Source organism: Semicossyphus pulcher, unplaced genomic scaffold, assembly GCF_022749685.1.
Source record: "Semicossyphus pulcher isolate SPU_LCO1_2020_fin unplaced genomic scaffold, fSemPul1.0.p SCAF_7, whole genome shotgun sequence".
Taxonomy (NCBI): domain Eukaryota; kingdom Metazoa; phylum Chordata; class Actinopteri; order Labriformes; family Labridae; genus Semicossyphus; species Semicossyphus pulcher.
Window position 1 is genome coordinate 28,660,591 of NW_027211748.1, and position 15,516 is coordinate 28,676,106.

At 44.1% G+C, this 15,516-nt stretch overlaps 1 protein-coding gene across 1 annotated transcript in view; it reads right to left on the reverse strand.

The window, feature by feature from the left end:
- Positions 1 to 4,646: 4,646 nt before the first annotated feature.
- The window catches only part of LOC138611978 (solute carrier organic anion transporter family member 5A1-like), a 32,007-nt gene continuing 21,137 nt past the window's right edge, over positions 4,647 to 15,516 (reverse strand). Inside the window, exons 4-9 of the mRNA XM_069685258.1 lie at positions 15,343 to 15,507; positions 11,239 to 11,437; positions 9,157 to 9,316; positions 8,100 to 8,344; positions 6,117 to 6,181; positions 4,647 to 5,167 (exon numbers count right to left, since the gene is read on the reverse strand). Coding sequence (XP_069541359.1) covers positions 4,647 to 5,167; positions 6,117 to 6,181; positions 8,100 to 8,344; positions 9,157 to 9,316; positions 11,239 to 11,437; positions 15,343 to 15,507 — 1,355 coding nt within the window. The remainder of the gene's footprint in view (positions 5,168 to 6,116; positions 6,182 to 8,099; positions 8,345 to 9,156; positions 9,317 to 11,238; positions 11,438 to 15,342; positions 15,508 to 15,516) is intronic.

Below are 15,516 nucleotides of genomic sequence, written 5' to 3' on the forward strand. Positions count from 1 at the left end.
AGACACCAAAAGGTTAAAAATAAATACATCAATGTGAGTAAAGTTAACAAAAACACATGTTTTTGTCATTATTAGAGGGAAGACATTGCATTTATCAAACAGTAGCAAAATGGTTTTATTTCTGAGAGTGAGACGAGGAGGCTGTAGAGTCAGGACTATACGAGGAGGATGTAGCGTAGATGTGTGTCTATTGGTTTCTTGGAGGTGCATTACAGCTGCATTACTTCTAACAGCCAGCAGGGGGCGACTTTACTGGTTACAAAAAGGAGTCGGAGTGTTTAAAGTAAACAAGAACAGGCCTCTTCTTTCCATGTGATTTCTTATTTTCTCACTAAACATTTTCCTAAAGCAAATTTCCTATTCCTATTTTCTTAGCCTTATCCTTAACTAAACTACGCCTCAAATCAGATGAAAGAAAACGTTACCCCATCAAAGCTGCTCCTGTTGTTGATTTACAGAAGAACAACTAAAGATTTAAAGACTATGAAGGTGGTGTCAACATTTCACGCCGTCACACAAACAAAGACAAACAGCATTTTATTTTGAAATGTAGGCACAGAAACAAACGTGGGTGGATGAGTACCTCAGTGCGTCACTAAACACCACACAGACCCACACTGGAGTTTGTTGTGATTTGTGTTTGTTTGCTTTACATGAAAGTGTAATGTTGTGTGTCTCTACTCTACTGTCTCTAATGTGATGAGTACTGAAACCAAGTTCTCTTCTTCTTCACTGCTTTTTTGGCAGGTGAAGGATGACCACAGACTACGTTCCTGCTTTTACTTTGAAGGAAAAGCGGTTCCTTTGCGTCCCTAAGACTTTTTACCAACCTGCCCTGACAGATCGATGAAGTAGGATTATTGTCCCCTTTCTCTTCCCGTCCCCTTGATTAACTGAAATTAAGTCCCAAAAGTAAAAATACAGATTAGCTGACACACTGTCGTCTCTTTCTCATCATGCCTTCCTGTCTCTGCATGCAGCTCCACATCTGACCAGCAGGTGTCCTCAGAGGACCGCAGGCAGCTAACGGGCTATGTACAGTGTACAACATGTACCACAGAACCTGCACAGGCAGCAGACAGACCCGAACACTGTGTCATTAACACCTGAAGCTCTTCAGAGAATATGTGCTAATACTGCTTTAACTTAAAAGGTGGACTGTGTTAAGTTCTCACAGCTGAGAAATACGGAAGCCCTAAGCGGACATTTGATTCACTGCATGATCACTGATAACGAGTAATTTCCATTTGTCTCTCGAGATCTCGACTTATTTATCTCGTTATCTCGAGATAGCAAAGTCCAGATCACCAGAGGATTATCCCGTTATCCCGACAAAACCGAGAGGGGTCTGGCTGCAGAGCTGTCCTGTGGGACAAAACCAGCTTTGTTATCTGAATAAATTAATCCGTTATAAATGGGAAAAACCGGCCTTGTTATTCTGAGATCTCAGGAAAACAACTGAAATGAACTTATCACAGGAAAACAAGCTTTATTAACTCGAATATTGAGATAAATTAATCTGTTATAATTGGAAAAACCAGCCTGGTTATCCTGAGATCTCGAGAAAACACCTGAAATTAAGTTAGCACGGTAAAAATCAAGCTTGGTTACCTCGAGATAACGAGATAAATAAGTTCGATCTCGAGAAAACAACCTGAAACTACTAAAAACGGACTTAATAAAATGTAAGGATGCATGTCCTCTTAGGGCTTCCGTAGCGAAATGCCTTAGACTAAACCTTCAACTGTCGTATGAATTTCCAGATTTATCCAATACTTAGCCCCCAAACACAGTCGCCGTTATAATTTGACTCTACTGAGTAAGTTGTTGTTACAACGGGGAATTTAAATGTCACTTAATTTATCTTTTACAAACATTTTACTACGTCTGATTTTTTTTGTGGTTTGAATCCCCAGGTCATTTTTTTTTTGCATCACTAAAAGTTTAGCCGACAGATAATCAAATCCAATCAGTAAAATTAAAACCAGAAATGTAACATAAAAACTTTATCGTTGCATCAGTTCAGTGGTATTTAAATTCATATCATTACAGCGTTTCTTTGCTTCCATTGGGCCGCTTAATGCCAAACGTTATTTTAATCCCTAATTTTGAAATAATATTTAAATGTGTTGCAATTTTTACCAGACAAATATATTTCTACCTGCGATTTTAGGAACATTTTTCCTCTTAAAGATGCCAGAAAAAACTACAGATAGAGCACGTTGTGTCTTTATGTTCGTCATTGGCTCAGGAGGAAGGAAGTGAATCACATCTGTCTTCAGGGAGAGAAAAACTTTTAAAGTAGATTTTATTAATATTTATACTGTAATTGTTCTGGAGATGTCAATCATCATATGATCTTCACCAGCAGTTCTGTCCTGCCTTCATGGAAAAGTGAATCTCCATTTTTTCCGAGCTTCCATCTGATTTAAACCTCGAGGAATGTTACGTAAAGGACCTTCTGGTTTTCAGGGGAATGAACCTCGACTTTAAGGAAAGATCGACGAGAAGAAACAAAGATGTCGCCGTCTGCAGGGCGTACTGAATCTGAAGAGCAGGTAATGTTAACGAAAGCTCCAGAGGAGCTACGAAATGAAGACGCAGATGAAATCAAAACCAAGAAAACAACTTTTTTGGAGCCAATAAGAGACGAGTAAAACCTGAGAGATTGTTTTTTTGCAGTGTGATAAATGACTGCATCTAAAAGCATTCTTCTCGTTTACTACGTCATCCAACAGGTCAACATTGGGGACAGATCTATTGCTCAAGTGATCACTGATGAATCATCTGACAGATATTACATTTATTCTTTAAAATTGATTCCTAAACATTAGATATTTAATAATTAACGCTTTTAAAAAGTGAGAAGTCGCTGCTTCTGTCACAAAGAGCGGAATCAGATTTTGGGTCAAAACAAAAGAAGTATTTAAAGATGTAACGTCGGGCTCTTAGAAATCATGACGGCCATTTTTTCCACTTTTTTCTTTTCAGATAGAAAATTCATTGATTCATTTAAAAGAAGAATCCGCAGATTAAAACATAAAGGAAACAATCAGCAGCTGCAGATCGACAGTGTTCTTTCAAAGTGATTTGATAAATCTCTACAGTTTGCACGACCTGGAAACCTTTTTACTCCACACACACATCCATGCAAGTTAAATTGCATGGATGCAAACTGTCGTTAAGTAGAAAACTGCTAATCCTATTTTTTCAGCAAGAATTACCCATAAATCATTGGGACTACTGTTTAACAACTAGCAGAGCAAGAAGCTGACCTTCTGTTCAGGATCCAACTCAACATTCACCCACAGCTTTCATTCGGACGAAGGACAGACGACTACACTAAGACCTCTACGCGATGGTCGACTACTTATCTGCCTACATGTTCGGCACAAACGTTGTGTGTTTGATGGTAAATGACTGGCTGCGTCTCTCATGGAGCCTGGGAAGAAGTCAGAAACAGTCTGTCAGGAACACCAGAACATTTTCCCAGTCCAACCTCCAAACTTCTCCGAGCATAGCTTCTCCTTCCCGTGTTCTTCCAGTCGCGTGAAGGTGACTCTTCCGAACAGGAATGTGGTCAGGAGGAAAATGCCGATCCTGTTCTTTTTCAAGTTAAACCACTAATCAGGTTGCCGAGTCAGGAGGGAAACAGCTGGGATGTATGGATGCATTGTATGGAAGCCAAACAATCCGACTTCCAGCAGTAATACTACGTGTCATTGTGCCATGGGGAGCAACAAAAGGCCTTGCATGGGACAGGAATGCATTCTGTGCGTGCCAAGCTGCTTAGCCCAGTGACCTGTTGTCCTGTTGGGTTCTTTTCAAGTCTTTTAACCCATAAAAACAAACAAAAAGAACAAAAAATGGACATTAAACAATGTTTTTCACATAGCACCATGCCATCGGTTTCCAGTTCTTAACACTTTTTTCAGTGTGTCACATTTCCATAGGATTTTTTTTTGTTCCGAGTGATATGCAGCGTCCAGGAAACAAAAAGAAACTCATGATGAAGACATAAAAACACCAATGAAGAAGAAGCACGCAGACGTGAGGGGAAGCAGGAGGATTGGCAAAGCTGAGGTATCTGTTCAGGTGACTCTTATTCCTACGGGGTGACCACAGTCTGTCTGAGGGACGTCCACTGTGTCAGTGTGTTTGTATGTGTACTGTACATGTGAGGACCGTGGTGACAGAAGGCACATATTGCCGAGGTGAGGGAGGGGGCGGGGGGCAGGTGGGTGTATGCGTGATGAACTCTCCTCCATCCAAAGTGGGGAAGCTAAGCCTTTGTCCGCTTGCTGCGTCGGCCGGTGGATCACAAAGAAAACACCCGGATGCTTCCAACATTTTCACCAAGCCAGCAGATCTGCGAGTCAGAGGAGGGTCTCTGCGAGTCAGAGGAGGGTCTCTGCAACTCGTCATCATTCAGAGCTGAAGGTTCTGAATACATCAGGACGCATAGAGGCCGGTGGTGCAGACAAAAGCCAATTTAAGCATTTAGCCAGCCAACAAGAGTTTCAGGATGAGAGCTGGACCTCCATGTGATGATCGGTGCCTGTGGCAGCGGCTAAAATCCAGCGGAGCAGATTTCAGATTAAACGTGTGTGTGTGACCTGCCTCGACGCCCACCCTCCCTCTGATACTCAGACCCGGGCTGAAACTTGTTCCAGCGAACGGGCCGGCTCAGGGGCAGGCGGCGCTGCAGGCGTTGGCGTGCCTGGAGGGGGAGGAGTTACTGCTTTAAGCTCGTTGCCAGGGCAACTCTGGGTGCTAACGCCGCGGTTGAGGGCACCGGAGCGCGGTGGACCGTTAGCAGGCAGCGCGTTGGGGTCGGCTCGTGGGATGTTGACGGGGCAGGAGCGGGTGCGGGCGTGGCCCTTGTGGCCCCCTGGATGGCAGACGAGGCTGCCGACGGTGTCGACTGGCGACAGGTGGCGCTTGAGCCAGCGCTCCACCCGCTCCTCTTTGTATTTGATGGAGTACCAGGTGAGGAAGATGAAGAGGAAGCCAAAGAACTTGAGGCTGGCGGCGAGGCCGAAGTAGACGAAGCGCAGGGAGGTGACGTCGTACTCCCAGCAGGAGCCGTGGACGCCGCAGTCCTGCTGCCACAACATGCAGGTGGTGTCGATGACGGCGCCAAAGTAAATGGGTGTCGGGATGTAGGCTGGAGTAAAGAAGAGAGGGGAAAGACACGGAAAAGGAAGAGAGATGAGAGGAACAGAAAAAACATGACAGAGGAAGACAAGAAGAAAATGAAGAAAAAGAAGAAAGTGTTGAAAAAAAGGAGACGATCAGGGCTCAGAGACGGAAAAAATGAAAAGAAAGACAGAAAAGTAAAGAAATGAGAGAATAAAAGTCAAGAAAGGTGAGACAAGGAGAGAGAAAAGAATTAATGAGCTGAGAATGAGCTCAGAACATCCTAACCATGAATCTAATCAATTACTTGTTAGAATCACAAGAATGATCGATGAAAGAAATGGCAGCAGAAGACGTGGTTTCCAATCCTGGCTCAAAAAAAGCTTGTCCTACGATTCCCATAATGCAAAGCACCTTTTACTCCCCTCCCTGCCTGGTTAATGCGCACGTCTTTCAAACTCCACACTTCCTGTTTGTTCCTGATTCATACCGACAGCATCTTGCGGGCCGTCATTCATCAAAGCCAATTTACCTCGTTACTCGGCGTTCAGGAGAGCAGCGATGTATTCAGACGGGACGCAGCTCTTTTCCTGACGCTAAATCAGCTCGTTGGTCAGCAGTTACAGAATGTGCAGAGCAGTTACAATCAATGCATTTAGCTGACGCTCTCATCCTGCGCACGGCCGGACTGATACTGACTTTTAATGGATTGGCATTGATGTCCTCAGATAACACTGCAGATACTCTATTCTTCCTTTTCATTCAGGCTTTTTGAATGTCCGAAAAAGCCACAGTATAATTCTGATGAAGATATAACTTCCAAAAGGAAATTCTAGTGCCAGATTGCTCAAAAATTACAGCATTAAAATAAGTCAAACTTAACTCAAATATAAGTGAAATACACAATATTAAGTGTACATGAGACAGCGCCTGATAAAAAACAGGTATCTCTTTTCCCCTGTGCTTTTTCTACTCACCGAGAGTCCTGAGGAGAACAAACTGCATGCCCAGAGCGAACGGCCTCTCCTGCTCCGCTACAGACCTGCAGCACACAAAAGCACACGGAGAGGTCGAGACGAGACGTTTTAAACAGTTAAAAGTTATCGTTGTTTGAATAACTACAGCCAGGTGAGTGGGATGTTTTCTTATCATGTCACATAACAGGGAACTAGAAGCTGTTTGCAGCATGTGATGGCTACAACTTCATCCTTTTGCTGCTTTTTGCCACTGACAGGCGCGGATTGTTATTCTTAGTGTTTGACAACATTACAGAAAGGATCCCTACTGAGACAGACCTTTTTGTTAAAGAGTGAGACCCGATTTCTTTACACCAGAAACAGTTTTTATATCACTCCTTCCAAAGCCACCAAACTGGCTTGATTTTACCTCACAGAGCTCAGGATTTGTTGGCCTACCGCTGCTGTTATTTTGTTGGACCCCAACCAATACATCAAACCACACCAAAGTCACACAAACGCACAAACACACAGCCAGAGGCAGCGGTAGAAAACAACCAGAGATAACTTGTTATCACGGGAAAATGTATGGATGCATGTCGACGTAGGGCTTCTGATTTAACTGTAATGACGACTAAGAATCTTTTATAAGATGATACTTTCTTTTTTTAACTCAGCAGATCGACAGTGTTCTTCCAAAGTGATTTGATAAATCTCTAAAGTTTGCACGACCTGGAACCCTTCTTTTTACCCCACACTTTAACTTGCATGGATGCAAACCAATGACTGTATATATAGATGGACGGCGCGTCTCAATCTGCTCCCATTGTACATAAGTGATAGGCGCTTCCTCTAACCAAAACACACACTGAACTCAATGAAAAAACAGCAAGGATCCCGCACGCCGGCGTGTTTAACAGCAGAACAGCTTCTTTGTGTTGGTCTGAGGTTAACGATCACAGGTATGGAAACTTCAATGACTGTAGTGTTAGTGATAGTTACGTCTCCTCTCACCGTTAGTCCTCCACTCTGCTAATCTGGAACTGATTGGCTGCAGGAGCCGTTCTTGTCAACAGAGCTGTCAATCATCATTTTGACAGCATCAAATAACTAATTAAATCTTGTCAGAAAAACACACTTGGACGTGAATCGGCATACTGTTGAACAACTAGCAGAGCAAGAAGCTGACCTTCTGTTCAGGATCCAACTCAACATTCACCTGCAGCTTTCATTCTGACGAAGGACAGACGACTTCACTAAGACCTCTACGCGATGGTCGACTACTTATCTGCCTACATGTTCGGCACAAACGTTGTGTGTTTGATGGTAAATGACTGGCTGCGTCTCTCATGGAGCCTGGGAAGAAGTCAGAAACAGTCTGTCAGGAACACCAGAACATTTTCTCAGTATAAGATGATGCTCCATGGTTTCATCGTCCTGTTCTCCTTCATCGTGGTTGGTTATTCATCGCAGAGCTTCGGAGCCAGAATTGAAGATTTTCCAGCATCTGAAGAAGGAAATCAACGCCTCGCAAACAAAGGGCGTTCAGTCTGTTTTAACTGGGGCCTTGCATTTTTAAAAGTTGATCAGATAAATAAAATATAGAATAAATTATTCAAAGTCCAAGGAGTAAAGAGGAGAAGGCAGTTTCCTCATCACATGCACATTTTTTGTGACGGTCCCAACTTTTACCACCAGAGTTTTTAAGATCCAAACTATACACAAAGTCGACACTAGAAGAACATAAACCCAAAAATCTACATATTTAACACTCTTCGAAAAAAACATAAAGACGAGAAAAAACAAAATATTTATGTTGAAATTTAAACCTAATTAATTCCAATATAAAGACCATTTTAAAATACTTGTTTTCTTCATTAAAGATCTTTTAAAGACACCTGCTGGCAAATAATCATTATTATTTAGTCATTCTTTTCATATAGAACTCTCATCATCATCTAATGCTAAGCTAACCAGTGACTCATCTGTGTACAACAGTCGTACCTGAGGGTGACGATGATGGCGGAGGGCTGGGCGCAGGCAGTGATGAGCGTGACGATGAAGAGGAAGATGAGGAAGGGGATGAGGGTGCTGCAGGTGCGGTTGCACTTCCCCGACACGGCGTAGCCATTCTCGTTCAGGTAGGTCTTGACGATGACGAGCTGCAGCTGGTTGCTGCCCTGACCGCTGGACGACGGCGTGATGACCTGCCGGCTCTGCACGCAGGCGCAGTCCGAGTAGTTACGAATCTGGAGGGAGGACAGGGATACGAGTGAGGAGAGTCTGACGTTAACATCAGCATCAAGAGGACTGCAGACCTCACCCCACACATGAAATCACCTGCTTTGAACTCTTTTAGCGAGAGATGTTCAGACAGCATTTACCTTTCTGATACCGATTCTGATACTGGAGTATCCTCCTGATACCAGAGCATTAAAATATACATATTATTACTATCTTTAACGGCTGTAAAGTAAGGCTGACCCAAATGCTTCACTCGTTGCCATGGTAATCTTCCTTTTTAACCCCTCCAAAATAAGAAATAGCTTATTGAAATAATAACCCAACCTGCAGAAGGAAGTGGAGGACTTTTTTTTCACTCCTGAGTGATGGAGATGAAATGCGGACCGTTATCCGCAGCTGGCAACTGTAGCCAAGCTTTCTTCACATCCCTGCCACTTCCACTGGCAAATAGAAACAAGCTAAGCTAACTTTAGCATCACATTCCTGCTGGGCTGTGTCTGCAGAAGAGCGTCGCAGAAATCCTGCTTCTACATGAATCTGCTTTATTTTATCGTTCCATATTTATCTTCACTTTACATTTTAAACGTATTCAGCCGTAAAATTGAGTATGAGAAACAGTGATGGCTGACATTTCGCTAGCTTTGCCTAACATTACACTCTTTTAGCTGTGCACTGTTGTTGTTTGCAACATCTCTTCTTGCACCTCTAAAGCAGTTGTTGCTAGTAGCAGCAATAATATGTAGTGTATATTTAATGATGGATGCATTGGTGCTGGTACAACTGCATTATCTTGTCCAGGTTATCCACCATGTCTTACCCCAGTGCTGTCGTTGGCCACGCTGCTGCAGCCGGCCAGGCAGGGGTTAAAGTACGTGATGCCATCAGAGCCGCAGACCGGAGCGTACTCGTGGATCTTACAGCCGCAGTTCACATTACAGCCTCCGGTTAGGTTCCTCTGGGTCATGGTGAGAGTAGGTCTGGGGAAAGAAAAAACACACACCTTCCTTTCAGTGTTGTATTTTAAAACACCTTTAATAACTAATAATTATAATAACACATTTGATTTATATAGCAATTTTCAAGATACTCAAATGCACTTTACATGATCACATTTTAAAACAACTAAAGAAACACAATAAGAACAAAAGAAACTGGTAACTGAAAGTGTTTGTTTAAATCACTAGTAAGGTACGGAGCCCCTGAAGTTATTGTTTTGTACAAAGGTAGCGGTGTTAATGATTCCAGTTGCCATCATTTGTTATTTGTCACTATTTTTAAGCCAGTAATTTGCTAATTTAATTGTGTAAATATGATTTATAATGTATTCTTATTAGCATTACACTGGGACTGGCATTTTGTGTGTGACATGAGCGCCCTCTGCTGGACATGAGGGATGCACCCCATGTCGTGGTGCTGCTAAAAGACATCAATACGTTTGTTTCCGGGTTAAAGCAGAATTTGTCCGTGTGGTATGTTTGAGAGAAACTCAATTCAATATCAAACACTTGTGATGATATTGATTTAACTTATTATTTCAAAGATAATTTGTGTCAAGGGCCCTTTCGTTTTTTTAAACACGTGTATCTCCAGCTATTCGATTGGGTTGAAGAGTCCAGCATTTAGTTTGAATGCGCAATGAATCTCAGGATATGTTAGGCTGTGAAGGATGCACCGGGTGGATCCTTCGTGGCCCGGGAAAAGGAGGACGCATTTGTTGGCCGTATCTGAAGGAGTCTTTGAAGATGGACAGTCTTCGACGCGCCGCTGTGATGCAACCAGCCTTCAAATACAGCCTTGAAAGGCCCCTGGATTGGGACCACTCGTGTATGCTCGTATGTAGATGGGTAAATGCCAGAAGATTGTAGCTGGGTTCTGTGCCTTTGCTTGTGCACTTGACTGGGATTTTTGAGAATGATATCGGAACCAATAAATCACAGATTACCAATATGGTGTTTGATAAAGAGAACTTTTGAGCTGGAATGAAAACCTTTGCTGTGTTAATTGATGCACGGATGAGGATGGAGAAATGCAGACAAGAAGCAGAAAAATCGATGGATGGGACAGAGCGGAAAAAAGATAATAAGACAAAGAGGATGTGGAGAGAAAAGAGGAAATAAATTAGCATTAAAGAAACGCAGCTGAAGATGAAGAGCAGAGGGCAGACAGACAGAACACAAGGAGAAACACAAAAGGAAAAAAAGATGGCGGTCAGCCAAAGATCCTCTCCTCCAAGCTGTCCTTGGACATTTTCCATCGTTGCCATGTAATTGCTATCAGGGACGCTGCGTCCAAAAGAAAACGCCTCCGTTTACTGGCTCACTATCTGTTATCCTGCACCCATCTGATCGCTCTGCTCCCCCCTCCGACATCGGCCACAGATGGGGCGATAAAAACTGCCACTGGCTCTGTCACACCGGGAAGTGATTTAATACAAGAAAAGGCCAAACTGCAGTCAGCAAACGGCTGTCTCTGATGGAAGTGAAAGCATTCAGAGACCCTGTTTGCTGCAGGACTCACCCTGAAGCCTGAGGGAGGTCTTTAAAGTATAACGGAGTCTACTGTTTGACTTCCTTCAGCGAGAAGTGGAGTCGCCCCCTGCTGGCCATTAGAAAGAATTCAGGATTAAGGCGCTTCTGATCCACAGACTACCTTCACTCCTTTATTAGATAGGATTGTGTTCAAGTAGATCTACTGACAAAAACAAACTATTGAAGTGTTACAAAGGTCATCCTCTTTGAAGAGCAGTCTGTCTTTTCATCCTTGTTTTTGCGCCTCCTTTGTCTTTACCTTCCATCTTTGTTTTTGCTTTGTGTTTAGCTGCCGCACACCGACCACTCGACACCCTGAGTAAATTTAAATTCAGATAAGAAATTCACCCTCCCAGTTTCCCTCCGCTCACCCGGTGGTGTAGGGGATGTTGATTCCTCCCAGGTTGATGCTCTCGCAGCCCACGATGAACAGCGTGGAGAAGCAGAGAAGGGAGACTCCGCTGCAGATCATGGCCAGCTTGGCCGACTCGCGAGCTCCCAGCTTCAGCTTCTTGATGATGTAGCCGCCCAGGACGATGCCCACGCCGGCGCTGGGCACAATTATCACACCTGAGGGGGGGGAAGGGGAAAGAACATGTTACAAACTCAGAGAACTCATGTTCACACTCTGCTTTGTGATCGAACACAGCAAATTCAGGAAAATGATGATGTGGAAAAATGAAACAGAGCTGAGAGTTGAGGTTTTATATTCCCTGTAAAGCTTTGAACACACAATAATCACAGTTTTCTTTACATTAAACAGAAGACAAAGAAACTTCGACCCAGCGCTGCAGCTCTCTGGAGTTTTCAGCCTTCAGCTCACAGTTTGGGTTTCGGGGGGACTCGGGGGGGAAAAAGAGGCAGCAGTTTTCAGGAAAAACAAAATGCATGCTACCTGCAGAAAGTCAGGCGACTGACTGTTAAAGAAAACAAAACATCTAGCAGCCTGACAGTAAGATTCTTTTCTCGGGGGGTGTGACCTCATGATTGACAGCTCTGTTGACATATCAGGCTCCTGCTGCATTCTGTTCCCAAGTAGCAGAGTAGAGGAGCAAACACTGCAGTCATTGAACTTTCCATTAGCATGAATATGTGCTTCAGACCGACACAAGAAGCTGTTCTGCTGCAGACTGAGCCCACCTGAGGGTCCAACACGCCAAGGACACAAGGTAAAGGTGTGTGTCGGGTAGAGGAAGGGGCGGTACGTCAATACTGCGGCTCCACCAGCCCATCTCGACTGCACAGTCCCTGCGGGGATATTCAGGCTTCAGAGGAGATGGAGAGGAGTCCTCCATCTTCAAATACAGTCATTGGTTAGGGCCAAGTAAGGGATGCATGCATGTATTCTGCTGAGGGACTACAACTACAAGCCCAGGCAGCTGGGTGCTGCTGTCTCGTTCCACCTGATCTCAATCATAAGACGCTTCACAACAAAGGACACAAATGGGTCCTTTAACCTACACGTCCTTGAGCAGGTTCCAAGGGATTATTTTGGTTTCACCCACTATCAGCTGGAACAATGTGAAAATATGTGCAGTATGAGTGTCAGTTTTTATCACAGCCTCCACCAGCCCACTCCTCCTACAGCTGAGACAGTTATGCAACTCAACACTCGAACATTTCTGACAACAAAAGTCTTCCGAGGTGGAATTTCTTTGGACCAAATCCTACAGATGCAAGTGTGTTTGGAAGGGTTGGAAGAGTTTTTTCAGAGTTTAAAAACTCCAGCCGTCAATAAACAGAGCTTTCTGTGTGGCTGGTTCAGATGACTCACGGTACCTGCAGCCGTGACTGATGATGTGCTGCCCTTTGAAAACAGCAATCAGAATCTTTTTTTCAAAAGGCATTTTGTAACTCATGAAAACTGCATTATTGCTGACCTTACACTTTCCCACACAAATGTCCAATGTTAAAATAAAATCATGAGTTTCGCTGGAGTTGCGGCACGCTCAGTCTGCTCTATGGCTTGGTTGGTTCTCTTTGGCGACACCTGTGGTGATAATGGGTACTTGCGGGAGCACACTTCCCAGATATCCAGACAGTGCTGCATGTGTGACGTCCACGGTCGGCTCCGGTTGTAACTCTTGATTTTCCTGGCTGACGGTCGCTTTCCTTTTCAGACTGTTTGCTTCATCTGAGCGTCGAGTTTGTTTCTTTTTCTTTGGATTTTCACTTCTTGTTGAAGTTGTATCTGTAGTCATCCATCTTTTCTTTGTTTGTTCAGCCATAGTAGATTACTGTTTACTCGCAACACTTGCAGAGAGCGGAAAAGCAGCCGCTTAGCTCCGCCTACCCTCTCTGGCAGACCAACCACTGCTGGCTGATGGAAAACGCGTCACTAACTGGGCGCCGCTTGGGATTTTTTCCACAAATGTCGCCACAGGCACTCAGTCTGTGATACTGCAAATACAAATGCTCTTTCCGTGATAGATAGTGACTTAAAGGAACAACATGTAGTTAGCATCTAAAAGGGTACTGCAGTCCAAATTCAAAATATTAGAGAGCATTGCCCGCCTCCTCCCCAGTTTCGAATCTTGGCCTTTCCTGCTTCAGTGTTCGACCGTGGTCGGAGAGCACAGAGGAGACTTATCGGTCTGCTCCAGGGCCGAAGCTGCCGCTAGCTTCAGAGCTAACTCGCGTCACTTTACACACACAGCAGCGAGCAGAAGGCAAGGCACGGGAGCTCAGCTTTAGTCTTGAGGAGTACGTGGTTTTATTGCACACACAGCCTGACTGTACAGTCGTTATTTTCAGTAACCGATAACACTCTGATCCGCTCTGATCCCCGTTCACTCTCGTAACTCATGCGCACAATCACTTCCTGTCTCTCTCGCTAACTTGCTCGACCACCCACGCTCACGCACTCAGCTATTCCCAAACAGAGCTACGCTTCTAGTACAACACGAAGCTCACGCGGGTGGCCAGGTTGAGGACACTGAACCTACTCGAGTGCAAGATGTGCGCGTAGACACGAGTCCTGTGCGCCAATTTGTTTCATATCTGGCAACCCGGGGTGACCAAACGGGTAGTGGGCGGGATCGTGAAACTTCAGGAGGAGAACACACTGGCTGCAGAGTTGTTGTCGGAGAAGCCAGTATTTCAACTTAGCATGTTTCCTTAATCTCTGATGACATCACATGGTCATTTCATGATAAATTCCAGCAAATATATAACATATTTTTCCTCTACCAGATATTTATTTAAATGAAAATGTTCGAGATCGGTCCTTCAATGTCCTAATATCAAAACTGTCAAAACAACCAAAAAGATAGTAAACCTTTAGGGGACTCCTGAGAGGGCTGCAGTCCTCACTGAACTCGACACCATAGTTAGCCTGGTGTGAGGACACTTTGATAGCGTAGCAGCGATTAGCTGAAAGTTTGAAGTAGTACTGCTTCGGTTTCTGCTCCGTTGTTTGTTTTTCCTCAAGAAGTATGATGGCAAAAAATCTCATCAGGAATCCAGTTGTCGTCTACAAAGTGATGCTGCACTATTTTAAGTGCAGACACTGTTTGACTTGCATGACAGCATCATCATACTGATACATTTTGTGTGAGAAGGCATCAACTCCATGAGCTACCTCATGAGCTACCTCATGGAGGAAGATTGTCCCGTTAAAATTAGACAATTGTGCATCACGCTGCTGATAATAATAAAATAATAAAGCTCCTGTGTGTCTGTTAACACGTCCATCAAACCTACAGAGAAAAGGAAAGGCCTAACATACACTTCCGAAAGCAGAAATTCTTTTGTTATCAGCAGCTTCAGAAAACCAAAATAGCAACTGTGGCTACGACAGGTCATCAGTTTTGATCAGCTCCAGCGGATGGTCGGCTCTGAGTGGCTCTCTATCTCGAAGATACACACTGACAGACTGAGGACTTCTTGGACACAGTGTCGTCTTTCAACTTACATAACACAAAGGTCTATAAACAAAGAAGAAGCCTCGTCTTTAACACGACTTGTAGTGTATAAAATATCTTTTATAAGTCCAATTCACCTTGCTGATATACATACAGTAATTGTGTTAACAAGCGTGTTTGAGCGTGCATTAGCCTTTATGCCTGTTTAAACAGTTGTGTGTGTTTCTGAATGTGTGTGTGTTTGATGCACTCAGTGCTCCAGCTCTGTGTCCCAGGTGCCCCCTTCATTTGAAGACCAGCAGTTTCTTTATTATTAATGCGTGCTGGCTTGCAGCTCCGGGCAGACAGCCTCCCCTGCTCTGCTCTAAGATGAAGCCAGCACAGCAACGCTGAACTGGCAGATATTAAAGTCCTGGGTGTTGTATGAATAATCTGGTCCGTCTGCATGCTGTCTGTGTCTGTGCTGCTGTACAGACTTTAAAAGGATGGAACAGTTTTGACTCTATGATACTGATTTCCTCCCAAATCTGAGTTTTATCATAAATAAACCTTATTTTGAGTTGGATACTCTGAAAATTGATCGGATGATTCAATGACTGTAGTTCAGCTCACCCGTGTAGATACTGGCGCTGGAGGCCGGGATGCCAAACTGAGACTCGATGAACTTGGGGATGAAGGTGATGAAAGCGGTGACTATGGCGCTCTCTGCCGTGTAGGACAGGCTGACGAAGAGGAAGGTCACGTTGCTGAGGATCCTCACTGCTGCTTTGGGGAGGTCTGGAAGGA